This window comes from Dermacentor andersoni, chromosome 1 (assembly GCF_023375885.2).
Source record: "Dermacentor andersoni chromosome 1, qqDerAnde1_hic_scaffold, whole genome shotgun sequence".
Lineage (NCBI taxonomy): Eukaryota > Metazoa > Arthropoda > Arachnida > Ixodida > Ixodidae > Dermacentor > Dermacentor andersoni.
The window spans coordinates 3593803-3617779 of NC_092814.1; the positions used below are offsets into that span (position 1 = coordinate 3593803).

The window sequence follows — 23977 nt, forward strand, 5'->3', positions numbered from 1 at the left end:
CTGGTATCCTGAACCACGTCCCATCTGCGTCCAAGAAGGTGCGCTCAGCAAAGCTGTGTTCCCTAGTCGTGGATGCCACGACGGATCCGGGCTCGCGAAACACAGAAAGCATGCGCTCAAAAGTATTTGCAGTCGACGCACCATTTTCTCTGGGCGAAGCGACGCCGGTTTGACAGGTACTCAGAGTCGTGAAAGCGTTCTGACGAGTTCGTACGCTGCAGGGCATCAATCGGCATCACAAAACGCGACCTTTGTGATGCCGAGTGTTATATTCGCGGAGTCTTATATTCAGAGTCTTATATTCGCCGACTACATTTTTGGCTATGAAGCGAAAGCTACGGGGGCGGAGCTTCTGCACATGACTGTATTCGTACGCAATGCAGTCCGGGCGCACTTTGCACCGGTTTCGGTTTCGCCAACCTCGCACAACTTCTCTAGTCAAGGCAGATACAATAACTCGGCGTGAATCAATGTTTATTCACATACGATATGTACCAAGTTCTAAACAGCCAGCAGCGCCGTCGGTAGCGCCGACGCCGCAGTCAGCTAGCTCACTCGTTTGTACGTGCCGATGGTTGTGATTCCCAGATGGGCTCGCTTGGTTTCCGCGCAGACGTCGGATAAACTTTTTTGCGTGCATCAACAGTCTTTAGTTGCCAAAGTTAGTCAACAGCTTTTCATGGGAGTTGATTGGCGGGACATGCAGACGACGAACACTCACCAGAAGACTCGGGCGTCATTTCGCGTATGATGAATGTGCAAAACGTGCGACGGTCTCGGGTGTGCGAAAACACGAAATAGCAAACTAAAAGTACAATAAAATACCAATATTTGACTGGTGAATGTTACGTATTGTTTCAACTTGAGTGCTGTAAAAAAAAACAAGTATTGTTGTCTATTTCCCACGTACGAAAACGTGAGCGAAACTGCGGGACTACTTCCAGCAGCGGTGAAAGAGGCGCGCTTAGTTTTCGTAGCCTTCACTTCATAGCCAAGAAAAGTTGTCCGCGAGTATAGGTATTCCATGCCTGTGTCGTTAAGCGTTTTGATGCATTCACGTGTTTGTGTGCGTCAATGAGTGCGTCAATCGCTTCAAGATCCAAGCTGCCACGAGAGACTGTGCTGGAGTATGCTGCCTGAAGCCACACGTTCGAAGCCACACTTTGACATCAGGACAGGCCCGTGTTGTTCACCCTTCGATGTCGAGAACCCACATTAAGTAGAATAAAGCTCAGGCTTTGCTGCCGAGGGGAGATGCGTGTACAACTTCCCCTTTACGGTGAAAACTGAAGCTGGCCACGCCGCCGTGTCGGACTGTTTCGTAATGATACCGGAAGTCTGCTAGATACCTTGCTACGAACAGCACAGTCAGTTTGTCGATCGTCCCGCACTAGCAGAGCGTCACATTCGCTGGCACATAGAGCGTCTTCGAGAGGCCCTCAAATGCGCACCACGATGACCGAAGTGCACTGCTCTTTTCACACTCCACCTTGATATGACGACTACACACATTCGTACGTATAGAATATCGACGATATTACATGAGATTTCTCTTTTCGATGGAATACTTTGGGAGAATAAAGGGAAAATCGGACATCCACCCGTTCGTAGCAATTGCTACAAAGGTTTCCTTTGTAGCAATTGCTACGAACGGGTGGATGTCTGATTTTCCCTTTATTCATTACTTCTCTCCGCCTTGCGGGTTTCCGCAGAACTACTACGTCAAACTTTGGGAGAACACTCCTTGGAGCAACTTGCCGCACTCTTTACTAAGCTATTTTTCGACACGACATACGAGAACAAATTACAGGAGTCCGTTTTCCAGTAAAAGCCCATTTTTAGTCGACCTACGCGTCCTGTCTTGCTCCGTACCGCGTTCCACGCACCTTTTCGAATATGAACCCCCACCCTTAACTACTGTCCTTCCCAGTCCTCCGATTGCACTGCAGCAGCATTATTCCGCACAAGTTTGTCTACCATGCAGATAAAGTGTGAAGAGAACAGAAAGAACACAGACACATCATGTGGCTATCGCACAAATATTGCCTACCGCCTTCTCAGCCGATGCAATTCCAGTATCTTCTCAGCAAAAAACTGCCGTTTTGAAGAGGCGATAAAGACAAGCTATCTATAGGCAGGATACTGTTTGGAATCAAGCTGATCAAATGTAGCAAGGCCATTGTATTGCTTTGCTTGATTCGAACTAGCAGTTTTGGAACAGCCAGGACATACACACACTAATAATGCTCCTTCTCGCTGGTCTTGTGACCAAGTATGGAACGTTGAATTGAACTTCAATTTATTCGGCGAGGATGAGCAGGCAAAAATGCTGCAGATTGCAGCTGGAGAGTAACCTGCCCACCTAATAGGCAGGGCAGCTTCCTAGCGTTTGACCAAAAGCACACGTTTTAGATAACGCTTTATCATCATCATCATCATCATCATCATCATCATCAGCCTGGTTATGCCCACTGCAGGGCAAAGGCCTCTCCCATACTTCTCCAACTACCCCGGTCATGTACTAATTGTGGCCATGTTGTCCCTGCAAACTTCTTAATCTCATCCGCCCACCTAACTTTCTGCCGCCCTCTGCTACGCTTTCCTTCCCTTGGAATCCATTCCGTAACTCTTAATGACCAGCGGTTATTAACGCTTTATACACACAGAAAAATTAAATAAAAATTGATACAGAAATACTCAAAAACCACGATTAGATAACATAAACAAATGATCGCGGAAAGATTTCATGCAGCTTTTTGAAACAGGTGTGATAGAGATGAAACAAAATAGCATTTACTGGCCAAGGCAACAGAGCCCATCACACAATTACTTCCCGTAGTTCTTTTAAAGCCAGACGCGCGGCCGACGCGCTGCGGAGCTGAAGCAAGCTTTAGGCACTTCGCCAACTTGCAAAAATAAGTTTAATATCTTGGGTCCAAATACAACCCGTATCACATATTAAGCAGATAAGAGCAGATACTACGTTCGCACTACCACGTTCTTTGTCGGGGTTCCAAGCGCTTGCGTATCTCCTGTCCTTCCTCTCTCGCGGCCCCGTTGAAATCTAGTTCCCACCGGCGGGGCGGCGGTCCCGCCGTCCACGCGAGTATAAATATCACCAAAGTCTCCACAAATTGTTTGTGGGGAAACCATTTGGTGTGGCCTGTTTTGTGTGTGACCGCTTGTGGTTTTCGAGGTGCCTCACAACAATTACTGCACTGCGGGACATCGACCAGCGCACGATTGCCTTGGTTACGGTGAGGTGCTTGCCTGTACTACGTGCCGGCATTCGTTAGAAAAAGGTGCCGCGTTGTGTATCTTCCGAGGCTCAACGTCGTGGAGGAGCGACTAGCCACGCCTCACCTTCCCTTTATGTGCATACGGCGTTTGACGCACGGCAATTGACAGTTAACGGGCCCACATATACAGCTTCGCTGCTCATCCACCTTCACAGAGTGGACTGAATTTATTTCTGCTCTGTATGAACGACAAAGCCTACAGCTAAATAAACATTCAATTTTCATAAGGTTTGAGAATAAGAAATAAGCTGTGTGACCGAGATATGGTGCTTTAGAGATGACGTATTGCTCCCTTTTCGAATACTGCTGCGTCGCTTTCCGCTTTCGGCCAGGGTGCCGCCTTCATTCGGGAATGAAATGGGCGGTTATTAAGTACACACACGTTATAAGGGGCTCCCTGCGAGCACATGCTGCTCCACTGTCAGTTCGCATATCAATGTAAATGTGAACGTACATCAATAACAGTGATAAGTGTTGCAGATCGCTTCCATGCATATTAACCAACACTACGAAAACTGAGACTCCTGTAGGATTGACACGAAAAGCGTAAGAGGTACGTGCCTCGCAACTGTTACACAAAATGAGGTTTTAATAAATAATAGTGCATGAAAAGTGATATGTCCGGGATACAAACGCTAGAATAAAAGAGGTGTGCGTAAGAAAAAGTTTGAAGCATAATATGGTTGGACAAATATATACAGGTTGTCCCACATAATTTGAACCAATTTTTTAAAAATCAAAGGCACTCCGGACGCGAGTTGAACCGAATGTATAATGTTGGCACTGGCCTAGAGCTACTCAGGCTATCTTTTTAATTTTCCCCTTAACTAACGGATTAGTTATGTTTAATTCATCCCCTTTTTAAGTATTGGCTGCAAACCCCAAGTGTGATACGCAAAGTAGTAGAGCAACTTGAGAAACCTATCAATAAATTATTTCCAACACCATATATCTCACGTGGTCCTTCTTTACGCGTTCCAAAGAAAGCTCAGGAGATATGCAAAATACCACGTGACGGGGCGCTTGCTCACTGTTATCGTGCTGCTATCAAGAAAGCGATGGATGAACAAGGTCTGCTGCAGCGAGACCGGCCCGCGACAGGTCGTTATGCCTAGTGTAGGTATCTGGGCGTGCGGCTCATCGCATGACGGTGCAAATGTATGCTGCTGGCTGAGCGTCGCTGAAGCGATAAAGCCTCTAAGGCCACGGAAAAAACAGACTAAAGCAGCATTTTGATTCTGCTTGAAAGAAGGGCGAAGCGCGTGGGAACGATGGAAGGCGATGACAGCTGCTACAATTTTGCCTTTGCACACAAGTGACCTTGTAATAGTATTCGAATTGAACGATGACGCTACAACCTTAAACATTAGGGCTCGAATAACAGCGGATAAATCACACGGGAACAAAACTAACTAATGGTAAAAAAAACACTTGGCTGTATTCAAGGAAGATTACGCATGTCTTCTTCAGACGATGACTCTTTTCGCACAGGCCCCGTCTGCTTCTCACACTGCCTACCAGACGTTCTGCTTGATCTCGCACGTGCTTCGTGGTCGCAGTATCGGGTGGCCGCGTCACACTTGGCCCCGTGACCGCCGCGTCAGTCCCTGAGTGCACCCGCAGGCTGTTCCAGTTTACCGGATGCAGATCATACTTTATGTACCTCGTTTGAACCAATCCCAGCGAACTGCAATATATCCAGTGCTCCGCCCGTATTCGTGTTCTCCACATTAACGCTATTTGGCTGTGACCAACGTTGAGCAGCAGGTATGGCTTACTCCAATGAGGAAAGCGCGGATATGGTTTTGGCTCTAGGTGCGTCAAGTGGACATCCGTAGAAGGCGCGCAGTTGAGCTATTTCAACGCCGACATCTAGGTACGCGTCTGAGCTCAATAACGACTGCGCGTGCATATAAAACGGTGAGACAGACTGGGACTTTTATGAAGAAACGACATAAGCCTTCAATCCTTGGCGAGCACGTAGAGACAAATATTCTGTCAAAGTTTTCTTCAGACCCACATGCAAGTGTTTGTAGTGTGGATGCTGAGGCTGGAGTGTCAAAGTCTTCAGTGTGGAGAGCACTTAAGGAGAGGCAACTTCATCCACACCACGTGCAGCTGCACCAGATGTTGGAGCCCCGCGATTTCTACAATTGAAAGGACTTCGCAAACTGGATAATAATCAAGACGGAAGAGAACTCAAGCTTTGTCAACAAAATACTGCGAACCGATGAAGCTACGTGCTCACGTAATGCCCAAGCGAACATGTACAACGCTCACTATTCGAGCGACGAAAACCCTCACTGGGTTTTGAAGAGACATCACCAATGTCAGTGATCGGTTAACGTGTGGAATTTACGGTGGCACTATCACTGGCCCCGTGTTTTTTGATAACACGCTTACGGGCGAAAGATACGTCAACGACATCCTTGATTGGGCGCTTGAGTTGTTTGCGATGTTCCATTGGCTCGGATCAAGGATATTTCGTATCAGCATGATGGTGCTCCCGCGCACGGCAGCAGCAAAGCTTGCCAATGGCTGCATGAAGTATTCCCGCAGCAGTGGATTGGACGGGATGGGCCCATTGCTTAGCCGGTACGGTCGCCAGATTTAACTCCCCTCGATTTCTTTCTCTGGGGCTACGTCCAGGATCTATAATACCGGACACCAAACACAACAGCAGAGAACCTAAAAGAAAAAACTAAGTCAGCAACTCCATCCCTCATACTATGATCACGAACGCCTCGGGAAATGTGCCTATGAGATGTCAGATGTGCACTGCAGCACCTCTTGAAACACGCGTTATAATCAAAGGGCGCTTTTTGGATTGAATGTCACTGAAAAATCATTCCAGCCGTAACGCCGCCTCCCCACTCAACCTAATTACACTCTATCGGCAGCCTGCCAGCTCTTGCCCATTTCAAGCATAAAAAAGGCTAATCTAGTGGGAGCAACGAGCAGAGCGAGTTCTGAGAAAAACAGCCGTGAAATAAAAATGCCCTTGCCATCATCGCTATTTTTCCTCTCCTGTCTGTGTCTCACAGCAAGCACCAACTAGGGCAACAACAAGTTCTTCTAGAAGCTGTATTGTATTATATGAAAGCGTGGCCTAGTTTTGTCGAGGGCGCAGGGCGACCACGTGCAATACGCTAACGCCTCTGCAAAAAAAAAGTATGCCGTACATGTACAGAAAACATTTACTCGCTAATTACCAGCTATTTCAGAAGTAAAATTCCTGGCACTAAATTATTTCAGGAGAAACCACCTTGCAAAAAGTTAAAAAAATGACAACTTGCCAAGCATTTAACTCCTTAGCGGTAGCCAAAAAGCAACAGATAAGAAAATATACACTGTGGTGCCTGTGGTTTAAGGCTTATTTCCTTTTAAGAAGAGAAAAATTTGCCGGCACATACATCATTTGGAGATGAACATAGACGCCCATGCGTTTTGCAATAGTTCTTTTGATGTCTCTGTGATTGATGCAGGTTTGATGTGTTATGGTGATTACTCTGACGATTACTGCATCCCGATGTCATATCTCTATACCATTAGTGGAAACCTTGTGGGCAAATGAGCAGACACACCAAGTGGCAATCTCGCTACCAAACACAATGATAGCACGAAGCAATATATAGCTTACTGTGTAAAATAAACTGGCACTCGCCTACGGTTCAGAAGGCAATAACATTTCGAGACCTCTACGGGTCCTTCGTTCACAACGGAGATGAGCGCAAGATGGCAGTTAGGTGGCGCACAGTGCGCGTGCACATCTCGACGCCCCGTGGCCGCTTAACCGCGTTTCGATTCCTTTCAATGTGCAAAGGTTAGGCGCTTCTTCGTCGCGATTATGCTCGCAGCATCCCCATCGATGATGTGCCTAGTAGTCATGTGACGAGGCGTTCGAACTTGCAGTGCCTGACATCGTTCTGGTGCTGCTGAATCCATCTTTTCAAATTCCCAGTTTCACCCATGTAGGATGCGTCACAACTCTTGCACGAAATCTTGTAGTTTACCCCTGGGAACGTTGGCCTTTCCAAAGGGTTTATCACGCGTGCGAGCTCCTGTCTTAGTTTGTTGGCACGACTGCGATTTTTACGCCGCTCGCGCCAAAAACTCATGACAGTGCCTCACCGATGTCTTGCGCGTAGGGGACAGCCACCCGTTTCTGCTTCTCTTTTTCCTGTACCTTTGCGTGGTTAGCAACTGAAGACCCAACATCTGCTAGTATTTCTCCTCGTGCGCAACCATTTGTAATAAATTGTTGTACGAAACATGCTTTACGGAGCGGAGACAAACAGCGACCGTGCGTCCATACTTTCGCGCCGGTTCTACCATGGCACAACGGCTGGATTTGAAACTTTTGACGCTTCAGAGGAAGCTTTAGGTCGGGCCCAACTCCGACGCGGGCTATTTATATACATGTAAAATGTAAAGCTTGACAAAAAATAGAAGCACAAAATTTAGAAATCAGTAGCTCTGCATGAAAAAACAGATATCGCGGTTGTGTAAACGCCACCCATTAGATAATTGAAAGCGGACAAATTCAATGTCATTTTATAGATTACCTGAATTTGTTACGTTGTGTACAAGGGTTCTGTAAAAGCAGTATTTTCATAATACTACATTTTTTTTTTACATTCATGTGTAACATATAAATTTTGTCCGCTTTAGATGTACTATTACATGCTATTCACGAAATTGTCATAGCATTTTTGATTGCTGAGTTACAGAGTTGCAAACTTGATAGTTTACTTTTTTGAAATTTTAGATTATTGACAATTTTTAATAAAACATTCACGACCTAAATCAAAAATTCAAAACAAGCAGTCACTAGATATTAAGGTTTCCTTGTAAATGGAACAAACCTTGTCAAATTTGGTGCAGTACCTGCCGAGAAAAGTGAATTCTCCTTTTACATGTATTTAGATAGGAGAACCGGAGCTAAAGCTTCTTATTATTTTCGTTTTATTTAGGAATACTGCAGGCCTTAGAAGGCCCAGGCAGGAGGCCAAAGGTACATACAAAAAAGAAAACACAATAGATTGACGAAGGAGTAGAAAAAGCTCCGGAAAAAATGTACTAGAATGTACAAATGCATGAAGAGTGAAGCACCTAAATAATGCATAGAGAGTCCCAGATATAAATAAGCATAAGCACCTAAAGCACTTAAATAGCACCTAAATAAGCATAAGCACCTAAATAAGCATAGAGTGTGGCAACTCGCGTGGCGAGCATCCACGCGACGAGCGCGAAATTCTTGGTCAAGCTGAAGACAAAAGAGCCATTAACAAAATTAAACCGCAAAATGCAGCAGCTTGTTGCCAAATACTTGGCGTTTTTGATTAATTGGAGCAAATTAAGCAGTACTTACACAACACTGCAAACTTGTTTGTCCTCCATGAGCGCGGTGCCGAACGCATGTCTTAAAGGGGCCCTGAACCGCTCTTCGGTCGAGAAATGCCAGTTAAAATGGGCTATTTCAGAAATGCTTTGCCGCAAGCTTGAATGCGTTCAACAGAAGCGCAGTTATTGGCAATCAAAGGTCGGGTCTGACGCCTCCAGCCAGCGTGGCAGCGGCACCCGATCCAGCAGCTGTACCAGTGTGGCCGTGCTACGTTTTTCAAGTGTTTCCACTTGTCGCGGGTCCTCCCGGCGAAAAGGTGCGGCACACAGCTTGAGTGTGCCTGAAGGCCCTCACCCGGCAGCACTAAGTCAGCATATGGAATACTCATCTATTAGGATATACAATTACAATGGGTCACATTTACATTAATTACAAAGATCACAAAAATACGTTTACAAAAATACGCTCCAATTTGTTTTCGAGTCAAGGTACTTATGACAACATTTTCTTTTCCAAATTTATTTAACAGTGAAGGTAGCGTGTGTCTTAGCGACTGACTGCATGAGGTAATTTGTACGCTTGTATGATACTAACCACCTGTCATCGCTGCGGGTACGCGCATCACTTCTTTCACATTCAAGTTGTGACGTATGTTTTAAAAATGCTTTAGAATCTTCGGAGCCGAAGGAAAAAAATACAGTAGCCGGTATTCATAAAGATTACCTACTCGTATTATGTTCTAACTTTCGAAAAGTTGCGCAGTAGAATAGAAGTATAAGGCACATTCGCTACATGTCGAAGTGCTCGTTTTGGAGTCGAAGAAGTGCCTGAAGATTACGTTTCGTGGTGGTAGCCCATACTAGCGCAGAATAATTCAGAGGCGATGCAAACAAGGCATAATATATCTGCAACTTTACTTTCTCTGGAAAAAAATGACGGCAACGGGAGAATACACCTGCGGCAGATCACAATGATTTCATAACTAGTTCAATGTGATATGTCCACTTCATATATTGTGAAAGCGTAACACCCAATGCTTTGTATTTGGTCAAAGTCTCAATGGGCTAACAGAGTATTTTAGTTTGACTCTGTTTTGATATTTTGACTCTTGGTAGCAGTTATTTATTCGTGTGTCAAGAAATAAAACGCTCAGTTGTTAGTGCGCCTACGTAGTTGTCCCGTGTCGTCTTCCTACGTCCGACGTTTCATTTAGCGCCTTCGTTGTAAACATGCATAACCAACTCGCCCACCAGCACGTGCTCGGCAGAAGCGGCCAGAGCCATTTTGAAGAAATACTGAGTGAAAATGTGTCGTATTCCTGTCCGAGTTTTCTATACAATTACCAAAGCTCAGAGATCCGGAACAGCCCTGCATGTTTCGAACGCACTTGACGAGAATTTAATTAATGGGAAGGCCTTCACGAAGCTGTCAAAGACCACTATAGGTAACAGTGAATAATGACATTTGCGAAAGAATAAAGACCTGTTGGATGGCAAGCACTCCCAAGTCATTACCGCTCGCTTAGCGTTCTCTTGAAAACGATCATTGCATGCATTTACATATTCAATGTGAATCATAACAAAAAAGCTTTAACAGAAACTAAGCATCCAGCAATGGAATGAAGAATGATGAGTCGGGGATGAAACAGTAGACTGGTGGATGTACAAATCAACGGGAGGAAATACCATGGGACACGGCTACAGCACAGAACCGACATAGACTAAGCACCTCAAGCCCGCAGTCATGTATTTCACACCCATCGCAGCACTAAACGTCGCTTCTGGCGCTGTTTGGCCGTGGTAGTCCTCGAGCATTAACAAACTGCCTCGAAGAAAGGAAATGCACTCCATGGCGGGAAAGTCAGTCAGTGGACATAAAATAGGATAATTATGACGATAAATTACGATTATATTCAATTATAGTCACTCATCAGAAAATACGACTTTTTCGAACGTTTACCCGTACAAGATGGTCAAGGCAACGATGTTACTTATAATATATTTCGTAGTTAGCGGAAGGGCACTGTCTTGCGGCCCCTTTCGCCGGCCTATTCTTATGTCCACTGCAAGGCGAAGACATTTGGACATCAGCTTTCCTAGTGATCTCCAATTACGCGTGTCCTGCGCTACCTGATTCCAACCTCAGCCTGCAAATTTCCTCATTTCATTACCACACCCAATTTGCTGCCGTCCTCGACTACGTTTCCCTTCCCTTGATACATGTTCTGTAAGTCTAATGGCCTACCCGTTATCCGCCGTACGCATAACATGGCCTACCCAGCTGCATTTTCTTTCTTAATGTCAGCTAGAATATCGGCTATCCCCGTTTGCTCTCTGATCCACACCGCTCTCTTCCTCTTTCCTAACTGACATTTTTCGTTCTCTCACTCTTTGCGTGGTCTGTAACTTGTTCTCGAGCTTCTTCGTTAACCTCCAACTTCCTTCACTATATTCTTACGTAAGAAGACACAGATAAAAAGCTATATACAAGTATATTTACAACGTGATACGCCACACTTGGCCAAGAGGCAACAGCCCGCGCTAGCCTGCAATCTTCGTCGTCGTCTTCTCACTGCTCGCCTCTTCGTCACTGGGAATACTGTTCCGTAGCAGTATGTTAGCACTGGTAGAATGCCATGATTGTACACCCTTCTTTTCAAGATTCCAATTACCTCCTCATGATAAGCCTCCCCTGTGAGTAAATGACCTAGATAAACGTACTTCTGCACAGACGCTAGAGGCTGACTGGAGATCATGATTTATTGCTTCCATGCCAGGCCATTGAACACTACCTTGGTCTTCAGTATATTAATCTTCAAGCCTACTTTTACACTTTCTCGGTCAAAGCCTTTAATCATTTGTTGCAACTCATCTCCAGTGTTCCTGAACAGGACAATATCATCTGCAAACTGAAGGCTATCAAGCATTCGCCATTGACCACCACTGCTATGCCTTGCCAGTCTAATAGCCTGAATATTTCTTCTAAGCAAGCAATGAAATGAGAGATTCTGTCTCCTTGCCTGACCAATTTCTTGACAGGTATTGTTCCATTTTTTGTGTGTGGTGAATCAAGGTAGCTGTGGAGACTTTGCAGATATTTCGCAAGATATTCAGGTATGCCTCCTGTACTCCTTGATTACGCAATGTCTACATGACTGCTGATATCTCTGTTGAATCAAATGTATTTTCATCATCTATGAAAGCCATATTGAGAGGCTGATTATACTCCACAAATTTTTCAATTACATGATTGATGACATGGCCCTGATTCATTGTAGAATATCCTTAGTAGGCACTGATGGGCTAGTTGGCGAGCCACGATATTGATAAGTAAGCCCACTTAAAACCGACACTTTCACGCACACATCAAAAAGGACATAGAGAGGCGCTGGACTGCAACTAGCGCTGAAAAGAGTTGGACTACAAAAAGTAGCATGTAGTCCAGGGCCTGTGTGCGTCCTTTTTTATGCACGCGTGAAGGTGTCTGTTTTAAGTACGCAGCTTCATCAATATCGTAGAATATCCCTTGCGGAATCTGGCCTGTTCTCTTGGATGGTTGAAGTCCAGTGTAGCCCTGATTCTATTGTGAATTATCTTAGTGAATACTTTATGCAATATTGAAAGCAAGCTAATGGACATATAATTCTGCAATTCTTTAACGTATCCCTTCTTATGGCTTAGTATAATGTTGGCATTCTTTCAGCTCTCCAGCTAAGTCATGAGGCATTCCTTATAAAGGGGTGCAAGCTTTCCAAGCACAATATCGCCCCCATTTCTCAATACATTATCTGTTATTCCATGTATTGCAAGGTCCTTCTAACTAAGGAGCCTCTGCATCCTGTTCATCACTAATTTTGTTGAAGGCTGGGAGTCTGCGCTGATTACTGTAACGTTCAGTATAGGATTCTCCTGCTGCTTTTTACTATATCATCGAATTTGCTGATGACATTCTCCTGCTTATCTTTCATGCACACATCTTGCCTTGTCCTATGTCAAGCTTTCTTGTAACTGATTTCATACTACCGACATTTTTACTGCTTGTTCAATATTTCCGACGTTATGATGTCGAATATCGTTTACTTTCTTCTTGTTTATCAGTTCTGACAATTCAGTGAAATTTATCTGATCTCCTCAGTTAGACAATTTATACTTTGTCGTTCTTTTATTAGGTCCTTTGTTACCTGTAAACTGCTGCTTATGATACCACCCTCAATACGGTGTCATTCATTACGTCTTCCTGTTTACCTTCCAGTTCTTACGCTGCATATTTGTTCGCGAGCACCAGCCTCCATTCCTATGCTTTTACCCTTACTGCATCTACCTTGGCCAGTTTCTTTTTGACTAATTTTGCACCCTCCAAAATTGCGAGCAACCCTAGATTTCAATAACCTATGATCACTGCCCTTTACCCCACTTAACACTTGTACATCCTGCACTATGCTGGGACCGGCAGAGAGCATGATATCTATTTCTTTTCTTGTTTCCCCATTAGGGCTTTTCCATGTCCACTTCCTGTTACTGCACTTCCTGACGAAGGTATGCATTATTCGGAGTCGATTTCTTTCCGCGAATTCTACCAACATCTCTCCTCTACTATTACTAGAATTGATGCCGTAGCTGTCAACTGCTTGTTCCCAAGCTTGTTCCCCCTTTTTCACTGAAGTCGCCCCTCACTACAGTACACCGAGCCTTTCTCATTGCTAATTGACCATCTTCGTGAAACTGTTGTATTTCTTCGTTATCCCGACTGGAGGTTCGAGTTCATCAGCTGTCCATTAAATCAGGAGCGACTGTGGGAAGAGCCGTCCTGTTGAAATGAGCATGTCGTCAAAACGTGGCTCATAGTTTTCATAGACAGCGCAACAAAAGCAGAGCACACAAGAGCGCTGAACTGGCAAACAGCTGCTGAAGCTATATACACGACGCACAAAAGCACAATGGCTTTGTACGGAACATGACCATATCAAAACCTACAGCTTTATTTTGTGAGAATCGCGATTGCTGAAGGTATCCTTGTATGTGAGACATCTTTTTAAAATGTAATTTTGTTCTGCTTCTATTATCTTGCGGTTGAAACAACCTGTGTACTTGGAAATGATGCTAAACTTAGTGAGTCTTCGAGCACAGTCGCTTGCAAACTTGTCTACAAGCGCTCAAACACCGTGCTTAGGGAATCACTGGTGCCGTCTATCGATAATCCTTAGTTCTGTACATCCACAGCAGTTACAGTGGGTAGAAATCCATCCTTTTTGTACGTGGTGTACATTGTACTTTCAGTTTTTCATCCACTCATCGGCCAGTCTGCCCATTGTAATATTTTCCACGAGACAGACTGCATTTTTTGCCCAGTCTCCATTTATTTTGGTGTTTTAAGGCACCCTCGTTAACATACTAGGGCGGTCATTTTGCACAGATTGCTCATTTTTTTCCGGGGCTGCAACAACTTTGATGTTAACAGGCCGAATAACCTTTCTCAAGTTGTGGGTAAATCTGTGCATGTGCGGGATGACGGCAGTGTATCCCAGCATGGTCCCATTCGGAGTTATATCCACAAGAAACAAACTACCTAGCAGGCCTTTGGTTACAGAATCTTGTGCAAGGGTAGGGTAGGCTGCAGTAGACTCCACTGTTCAGGTTGCTCTTTGAAGCTATCCATCAACTTGAGTCTGCATGATTTTCTCTCAAAATTTCTCAAGCATTACCGAACAACGCCAAGATTTACAAGTATAGATTGCGCAGAATTCAACGCAAGTGGCTCATTGCCACGTGGGTTGTCCATCCAGCAAGTACGGCTTTCATGCGAAAAAATTTGATTCATGTTCAGCGCATGGCTGTCGTACTTTTTTGTCAAGTGTAATGCAGCATTGCTTTCTGAAAGGATGTTCAATTGAATTGAATTTGAATTGATTTATTGATAATAGATTATAGGTTATAAAGAACAATATTATACAGAAGAAGGTCCCATAGTCTATGACTGTATCGTGACCGCCTGTTATTTATAAATATGCTTTTTTCTAAAGCAACGAGGAGCACCACACAAAAATCATATACAAGGAAACATGAAAGAAAGTAAGTAATCGAGAATACAAAACAAAATATACGTGCGCAATTGCGAGTTAGAATAAATCTAACGAATTGTTGGAAGTTCCGCGCTCTTTTCTGTGTCGTTTGTTTTTGCGGCGCTGTATCTCAAGATTATCATTTTTGTTGCGATCATAGACGCATCGCCTAAGTCTATGCGCTGGTCAAGCGTAATACAATTGTCAGCAGTTGGGTTTTTCTGATGTATCCTTCATTTAGCGTTGGTGACCATTCAATCATCTAGCCAACATTCATTTTTCATCAATTTCAACGGCACAAATTAGCCGCTTAGGATCTTTTATACAATATCTGTAAAGCGAAAAACCCGGGACTATGTTACAATCTAAGAAGAAAAGGAGGAAATGGGGTATTGAGGTTACTCCTTTAGGGGAGCAACTGATCTGCCACAACCATTCCTTTCTTTAGGGGGTGAGTGCGAGGGGATGAACTGTTACTCCCCATGCCGTTACTCCTCCGAGGACTAACAGTTGCTCTTTTCCGACACTCCTCAAGGGAGTAACGGTCATTATTTCCGACGCTCCGAAAAGGTGGAATTAATGAAATTAGGCATTTATACCCTAATAAAAAAAGATTATTGAGCAAAAAAAAAAGAAAAAAAAAGCTTCCCGAACGTAGGATTCGAACTCACGTCCTCGCGCTCACAAGTCAGCTACTCAACCACTGCACCACGGCAGATCTTTTTTTCTTTATTTCCAGAAAATCAACAAATACATCAATACACACTGCTACCACCATCTGACTATATTCACTTTCCCACCGCTGCGCTTGGAGCTTGCGGTTGAGATTACAAAACTTTCATTTCGGCAAGGGCACCACGGCAGATTGGTTGATGGGGTAGGAAATTGAGACAGGTTAAGCATCGGAACGCAGGTGCGGCAATGTAAAAGTGACTCGGCATTTTGTGTATGCTGTGCGGGGAAAGTGTAACGTTGAGTGTACTTGCAACCATAAGCGAATGCGAAAAGAAATCTCTCCGAGTATTCTTAGGGAGATTTAAACTGAGGCACTACGCGATGTAAACGTGTAGCGAGCTCAAACGGGGCACCTAAGACGACAGAGACGGACAGCTGCTCTGTCGCTTAGTGTGTCCCGTTTGAGCTACACATCGCTTCAGTTGAGTTGGTAATCTCCTTGGAACGGAAGGGACTTAGGTACTATTGGCCAGCAAAATTTGGCAGTCTATCAATTACTTGCGCGTTTAATGTGTATCGCTCACTTAAGGTGTGCGCACGAAGGGAATGCATGGCTCTTCGCATTCCAACATTAAAGTTCACGCAATTTTCTCACGAAGAGGCAAAGTGCTGCTTTGCATGTAGTTCAATAGACAGTGCACGAACTTCGAACTATCCACGATTTATAGACAATACAGTTTTTGCCCCATCACTGCACGACACGGACGAAAATAGCGGAGCGCACGGGGAGTAACTGCTGCCGTTCGTCCTCCAGTTGCTCTCTTTCCAACCAGGGACTAACCACTTACTCTCCAAAATTTGCACACGGCACGCACATCCATGCAGTTACTCCCTTGAGGGACGAAAGCGCCCTTTTAAGGACTAACTGCCCAGTTACTCCCGTTTTCCCCAGAATTCTTCTTCGAGTGTGTATATATATATATATATATATATATATATATATATATATATATATATATATATATATATATATATATATAAATATATATATGTATATATATGTATATATATATATGTATTGCAAACAAATGCAGTATTGCAAACAAAATACAGTATACTGATGGGCGACTTCAATGCCAAGGTAGGCAAGAAGCAGGCTGGAGACAAGGCAGTGGGGGAATATGGCATAGGCACTAGGAATGGCAGGGGAGAGTTATTAGTAGAGTTTGCGGAACAGAATAATTTGCGGATAATGAATACCTTCTTCCGCAAGCGAGATAGCCGAAAGTGGACGTGGAGGAGCCCGAACGGCGAGACTAGAAATGAAATAGACTTCATACTCTGCGCTAACCCTGGCATCATACAAGATGTGGCCGTGCTCAGCAAGGTGCGCTGCAGTGACCATAGGAAGGTAAGAACTCGGATTAGCCTAGACCTGGGGAGGCAACGGAAGCAACTGGTACATAAGAAGCCGATCAATGAGTTAGCGGTAAGAGGGAAAATGGAGGAATTCCAGATCAAGCTACAGAACAGGTATTCGGCTTTAACTCAGGAAGAGGACCTTAGTGTTGAAGCAATGAACGACAATCTTGTGGGCATCATTAAGGAGTGTGCAATAGAAGTCGGTGGTAACTCTGTTAGACAGGATACCAGTAAGCTATCGCAGGACACGAAAGATCTGATCAAGAAACGCCGATGTATGAAAGCCTCTAACCCTACAGCTGGAATAGAACTGGCAGAACTTTCGAAGTTAATTAACAAGCGTAAGACAGCTGACATAAGGAAGTATAATATGGATAGAACTGAACATGCTCTCAGCAACGGAGGAAGCCTAAAAGCAGCAAAGAAGAAACTAGGAATTGGCAAGAATCAGATGTATGCGCTAAAAGACAAAGACGGCAATATCATTACTAATATGGATGAGATAGTTCAAGTGGCTGAGGAGTTCTATAGAGATTTATACAGTACCAGTGGCACCCACGACGATAATGGAATAGAGAATAGTCTAGAGGAATTCTAAATCCCACAGATAACACCGGAAGAAGTAAAGAAAGCCTTGGGAGCTATGCAAAGGGGGAAGGCAGCTGGGGAGGATCAGGTAACAGCAGATTTGTTGAAGGATGGTGGGCAGATTGTTCTAGAGAAACTGGCCACCCTGTATACGCAATGCCTCATGACTTCGAGCGTACCAGAATCTTGCAAAAACGCTAACATAATCCTAATCCATAAGAAAGGGGACACCAAAGACTTGAAAAATTCTAGACCGATCAGTTTACTGTCCGTTGCCTACAAAGTATTTACTAAGGTAATTGCAAATAGAATCAGGAACACCTTTGACTTCCGTCAACCAAAGGACCAGGCAGGATTCCGTAAAGGCTACTCAACAATAGACCATATTCACACTATCAATCAGGTGACAGAAAAATGTGCGGAAAATAACCAACCTTTATATATAGCTTTCATTGATTACGAGAAAGCGTTTGATTCAGTCGAAACCTCAGCAGTCATGGAGGCATTGCGGAATCAGGGTGTAGACGAGCCGTATGTAAAAATACTGAAAGATATCTATAGCGGCTCCACAGCCACCGTAGTCCTCCATAAAGAAAGCAACAAAATCCCAATAAAGAAAGGCGTCAGGCAGGGAGATACGATCTCTCCAATGCTATTCACAGCGTGTTTACAGGAGGTATTCAGATACCTGGATTGGGAAGAATTGGGGATAAGAGTTAATGGAGAATACCTTAGTAACTTGCGATTCGCTGATGATATTGCCTTGCTTAGTAACTCAGGGGACCAACTGCAATGCATGCTCACTGACCTGGAAAGGCAAAGCCGAAGGGTGGGTCTAAAAATTAATCTGCAGAAAACTAAAGTAATGTATAACAGTCTCGGAAGGGAACAGCAGTTTACAATAGGTAGTGAGGCACTGGAAGTTGTAAGGGAATACATCTACTTAGGACAGGTAGTGACTGCGGATCCGGATCATGAGACTGAAATAATCAGAAGAATAAGAATGGGCTGGCGTGCGTTTGGCAGGCATTCTCAGATCATGAACAGCAGGTTGCCATTATCCCTCAAGAGAAACGTTTATAACAGCTGTGTCATACCAGTACTCATGTACGGGGCAGAAACCTGGCGGCTCACGAAAAGGGTTCTACTTAAATTGAGGACGACGCAACGAGCTATGGAAAGAAGAATCATAGGTGTAACGTTAAGGGATAAGAAAATAGCAGATTGGGTGAGGGAACAAACGCGAGTTAATGATATCTTAGTTGAAATCAAGAAAAAGAAATGGGCATGGGCAGGACACGTAATGAGGACGGAAGATAACCGATGGTCATTAAGGGTTACGGAATGGATTCCAAGGGAACGAAAGCGTAGCAGAGGGCGGCAGAAAGTTAGGTGGGCGGATGAGATTAGGAGGTTTGCAGGGACAACATGGACACAATTAGTACATAACCGGCGTAGTTGGAGAAGTATGGGAGAGGCCTTTGCCCTGCAGTGGGCATAACCAGGCTGCTGCTGCTGATGATGATGATGATGATGATGATGATGATATATTGCAGGCTCAAATCAGAGCGCCCATTGCCGACACATATACAGGGTTTCCCGCATAGTTTGAGCCAGGAATTTAAAATTGAAAGGCACGATGGACGCGAATTAAACCGAACGCATACTATTCGCAATAGCCTATCGTAACTCAGACATTTTTTCCCCCATAACTCACTAATTAAGAATAAATTATTGCCCAACATTTTAATTATTAGCTGAGGACACCAAGTATGATACGCAGATTTCTAGAGAACCTTCAGAAAGTACCGATCGAGTTGTTTCCTTTACGATACGTCTCACGTAGTCCTTATTCTGTCTTCCAAAGAAAGCCCGCGAAATATGAAAAAAGCCACGTGCCGGAGCGTTTGCGCAGTGGTATTGTGCTGCTCTCAAGCGCGCGTTTGGTGAACAAGGTCGGCTGCATCGTGACTGGCCACGAGGAAGCGGCAGGGCGTTCTTTTTCTCACCGGCAGTGCTCGGCAAGCAGCATGCATTTTCGCCGGCATCGGGCAGGAGCCGACCTTGTCCACCGAACGCACGCTTGAGAGCCGCACGATACCGCTGCGCAAGCGCTCCGTCACGTGGCTTTTTTCACAATACGCGAGCTTTCTTTGCGACCTGGCAAAAAGGAATACGTGAGACACATCGTAAAGGACACTCGATCTGTGGTTTCTGGAGGTGCTCTACAAATTTGCGTGTCATACTTGGGGTCCTCAGCCAATAATAAAAAGTTGGGTAATTAAACTTAATTAGTGAGTTATGGGGAAACCAAAGAATTCTCTGAGTTACTATAGGCTATTGCGTATAGTATGCGTTCGGTTCAATTTCGCTTCCAACGCACCTTTCATATTGTAATCCTTGGCTCAAGTTATGTGGTACACCTTGTGTGTGTGTTTATATATATATATATATATATATATATATATATATATATATATATATATATATATATATATATATATATATATATATACATATATATATATATATATATATATATAGTAAGGAAGATGAGGAACGTGCGCGCAGTCAGCACCATCGGCAGCATCAAGCGCGCAGCAGAGGCTCGAGCTCGGGGACTGTGCTCGGTGCATCGTAGAACCGGCGGTCGCTACGAACCCCAATAAACCTACTTTATAAGTGGTGGAGCCGTGCGGGGTAACGTTCCACTCTACCATCTTGGAACTCCGTTCTCGGACGCTACCCTCTGCCATGCCGGACGCCGACCAGCAGACTCATCCATCGCCACCCGTCCCTTGCGCTGGCACCGTTCGCCAGCGGGAGCCTCCCATCTTCAGCGGAACCGACGACAACGACGTTGAAGAGTGGCTGTCGTCCTACGAACGGGTGAGCGTTCACAACAAATGGAATGACTCGGACAAGCTGGCTTACGTGTCATTCTACCTCGCGGGCGTGGCCAGCCTCTGGTTCAGAAATCATGAAAGGGACATGCGAACGTGGTCGGCGCTCAAGACGTCGATTACAGAAGTATTTGACCGACCCGCCGTCAGGAAACTCCGAGCTCGAGCCTCTGCTGCGCGCTTGATGCTGCCGATGCTGCTGACTGCGCACACGTTCATCTTCCTTTCAATATATATATATATATATATATATATATATATATATATATATATATATATATATATATATGACATGGTTTGAAAGTGGGAGACAGGCACAAAGAAATAAGAAGGGACACCGCTGCTGCTCGACGCTATTTGGTGCGCGTGTTCCCCGCCACATCTTCGCGTCACTGCTGGATGACATGAAGATGGAGCATGTCAAAGGAATTGTACTCCGAATAGAGCGCTTGTGGATGCAGATAGCGGCCTTCTTTTTGCCCTGTCTACCCGAAGTGATGCGTTCGTGTTCTCAGAGCATGCTCCATGCCACCAAGGGCAAAGAGCTAGCATAGCTAGCTATTTGCGAGAGAAACTCTGCCACAGCAACAACGGCCCTCGCAGTTGCTGAGACGGCTTAAGAAGTAAACTCCCAGTTCGTGCATATATCTACAAGTCTTGAAATGAATGCCAATTACCTCAGAAATAGAAGGATTTGAATATAGCTTTAACGACTAAAATGCAAAAGTTCTTGTTGCAGGAACTACTGTGAGCGAAGGTTGTGGCAGCATAACGTGAGCCAGTTTCCTTTTAATAAATTAAAGATGCTTACGGTTGAAGACGCATTCGCGCCAGGAATTCATATCAAGTCAGTGAGTTTATAAAGTCCTAGCAAAGTGTTGGTAGACATCCAGGACCTCTTCCGTGCCACAAGACAATCTCTACACCGCGCTTTCCACAACCTATACGTGGCGAGGATAGAGGTGATGCAAGGGTTACAGAAATACGGCGCGTCCGTCGAGACGCAGGCACGATTGTTTAGTGTCGCTCAGATCAATCTTTTGGCCTTTCTAAAATGAAGCTGCTATGCTGCGGAGCTAAGGAAGCCGCAATCACCGTCGTACTCGCTCATTGCGTAAAAGAAGCCGTGCAATAGTCTTGCCGCATAAAATAAAGGTTGAAGATTGTGAAGGAAATTTCATCAACCTTGAAAAACAACTCACCCGCATCGCTCTTCTTATTGTGAAACAACTGATGTCGGAAGCATTTGTACATTTTCGTGGCGTTTTTTTATATCTCAGTAATGTGCGAGAGTAGGGCGTCCGGCAGCCAGTTAAACGCTGAGCGCAGTGGCGCTCAGTGGTGAACCAAGTTAGCTGCTGCCCGAAATAAACCAAGATGGTGCTACCTAAAATATACCTCGTGTCAATTCACGACGACAGGCATGTTTAACGCCCTACCATTACAATTCATCGAGTTCTTCCCTCGTTGTTCTCCATCGGGCATTGGACAACACCGCTGTCTGCCATGGGCTGGTACGTCTACAACTTGTAGCGGCAGCAGCATCGGCGTCGCACGAGAGATGACGTAGACGCTCGCGTCTACACGAGGCTCGAGCGGCTGGCACGCTCCAGCACGGGCTAGCGTTCCGAAAGAGATTATTAAAAGAATGCTACTCTAAGAGATCGGGTGTCGGTTCTTCCTCTCCTGCGAGAGCCCGAGACTTTACCGGTCTACGTGGTCACTCATCGCCACAGTTTGGTGACCCCGGATGTGATACTGCCATACGCTCCTGTGGTAGAGACGACCACGGATCAGACCAACGCTACGAGAGCTCAAGGCCAGAACCCTTCCGAGGAACGCGGTGAGCCCTCCTGTTCCGCCATCGCTGTCCGCCTCCCACAGTACTGGGACCAGCATCCTTCGGCGTGGTTTCTTCAGGCCGAAGCGCAATTTCAAGTCGCTGGTATCCGCTCTCAAGCCTCGAAGTTCCATTACGCCGTCGCACCGCTCTCGCCCGCCGCCATTGACGAGGTAGCAGATTTGTTGAACTCCCCATTGTCTGCCGCCACCTATGATGATCTCAAGGCAGCACTGCTACAGCGCACAGCAGCTTCAGAACGTTCTCGCATCCAGCAGCTTCTGTCCGCTGAAGAACTCGGCGACCAACGGCCTAGTCAGCTTCTTCGCCGAATGAGCCAGCTGCTCGGAAACAACGCTAGATCCATCGACGACACGCTGCTGCGCGAATTATTTTTGCAACGACTCCCGGCTGACGTGCAGATGGTCTTGGCGACAGCCTCTACCCTGGACCTTACCGGCCTTGCCGCTTTGGCCGACAAAGTCATGGAAGTAGCCACCCCAACCATCGCAGCCACGTCACCGTCTCCGGATGACAATACAACCGCTCTGCAAACTCTTCCCTGCTCTTCCGCAGTGCAATCTCCGCTCGACTCCTTGTGTGAGTGCCTCGAACGCATCATCTGTGGAGCGGAACATCGCCGCAAATCTCGTCGCCCACGAGCCGTAGTTCCAGCAGATCAAGACGCGCGGGCACCCGCAATGAAACCTCAACTATAACGCATGGCGTTTGCTACTACCACCGCCGTTTTGGAAACGACACTCGTCACTGTCGGCGTCCCTGCGCCTGGCAGGGAAACAGGCCGGCCGACCTCTAACGGCGACGAGTGGTCCGGCCCAGCACACAAGTCGCCTTTTCTACGTGACGGACAGAGTTACGGGACAAAGATTCTTAGTCGACACAGGTGCCGACATCAGCATTCTCCCCGCCCAGCACTCCGACCGAAAAGCGACACCTGTGTCGTTTTTGCAAACCATCAATGGCACCAGGATTCTAGTTTTCTCATCACGCTCCGTCATGCTAAACATTGGCCTTCGACGAGCGTTCCGCTGGATTTTCCTGGTTGCAGACGTCCGTCGTGCAGTCATTGGAGCAGACTTCTTGCATAACTACGGACTCCTTGTGGACATCAAACGACGCTGTCTCATCGACTCCGTGACCCAGCTATCCGTTCCCGACGTCCCATAATCAGGCACATCACCCATAGGGCCTATTTCTGCCATGTTGGACGAACATTTCGCCACGCTCCTACGCGAGTTCCCCATTTTGACGCGCCTACCGGACTGGACGCAACCGGTGCAACATGACGTGTGCCATCACATCGTCACCTCCGGCCCACCGGTCTATTTCCGACCCCGGTGTTCGACCCCGGAGAAACTCAAGATCGCTCGCGCGGAGTTCGAACACATGCTGCAACTTGGCATCATCCGCCCTTCCTCCAGTAACTGGGCATCACCACTTCACATGGTGCCTAAGAAGACGGGCGACTGGCGCCCATGCGGCGATTACCGAGTACTAAACAACGTCACAGTTCCTTATCGCTACCCTCTACCGAACATTCATGACTTGACGGTAGCGTTGCGCGGTGCGACGATCTTTTCTAAGATCGATCTCGTTCGCGCCTACCATCAACTACTGGTCGCTGAAGAACACATTCCCAAGACCGCCACCACCACACCCTTCGGTCTTTTCGAATTTCTCCGCATGCCTTTGGGTTTACGGAACGCGGGCCAATCCTTTCAGCGTTTCATTGATTCCGTCACCCGAGGTTTGCCTTTCGTTTTTGCATACATTGACGACCTTCTCGTCGCAAGCTCTTCGGCAGAAGAATATCTTCACCACTTGCGG

General features: G+C 45.7%; 2 protein-coding genes across 2 annotated transcripts in view; one reads left to right on the forward strand and one right to left on the reverse strand.

Annotated features, from left to right (window-relative positions):
* The window catches only part of LOC140215259 (uncharacterized), a 97606-nt gene extending 74660 nt beyond the window's left edge, over positions 1-22946 (forward strand). The window contains exons 3-4 of the mRNA XM_072285909.1: positions 22070-22652; positions 22760-22946. Of these exons, the coding sequence (XP_072142010.1) occupies positions 22070-22652; positions 22760-22946 (770 nt within the window). The remainder of the gene's footprint in view (positions 1-22069; positions 22653-22759) is intronic.
* LOC126546088 (uncharacterized) overlaps positions 1-23977 on the reverse strand; it is a 153271-nt gene that overhangs the window by 107928 nt on the left and 21366 nt on the right. The gene's annotated exons all lie outside the window — the stretch shown is intronic.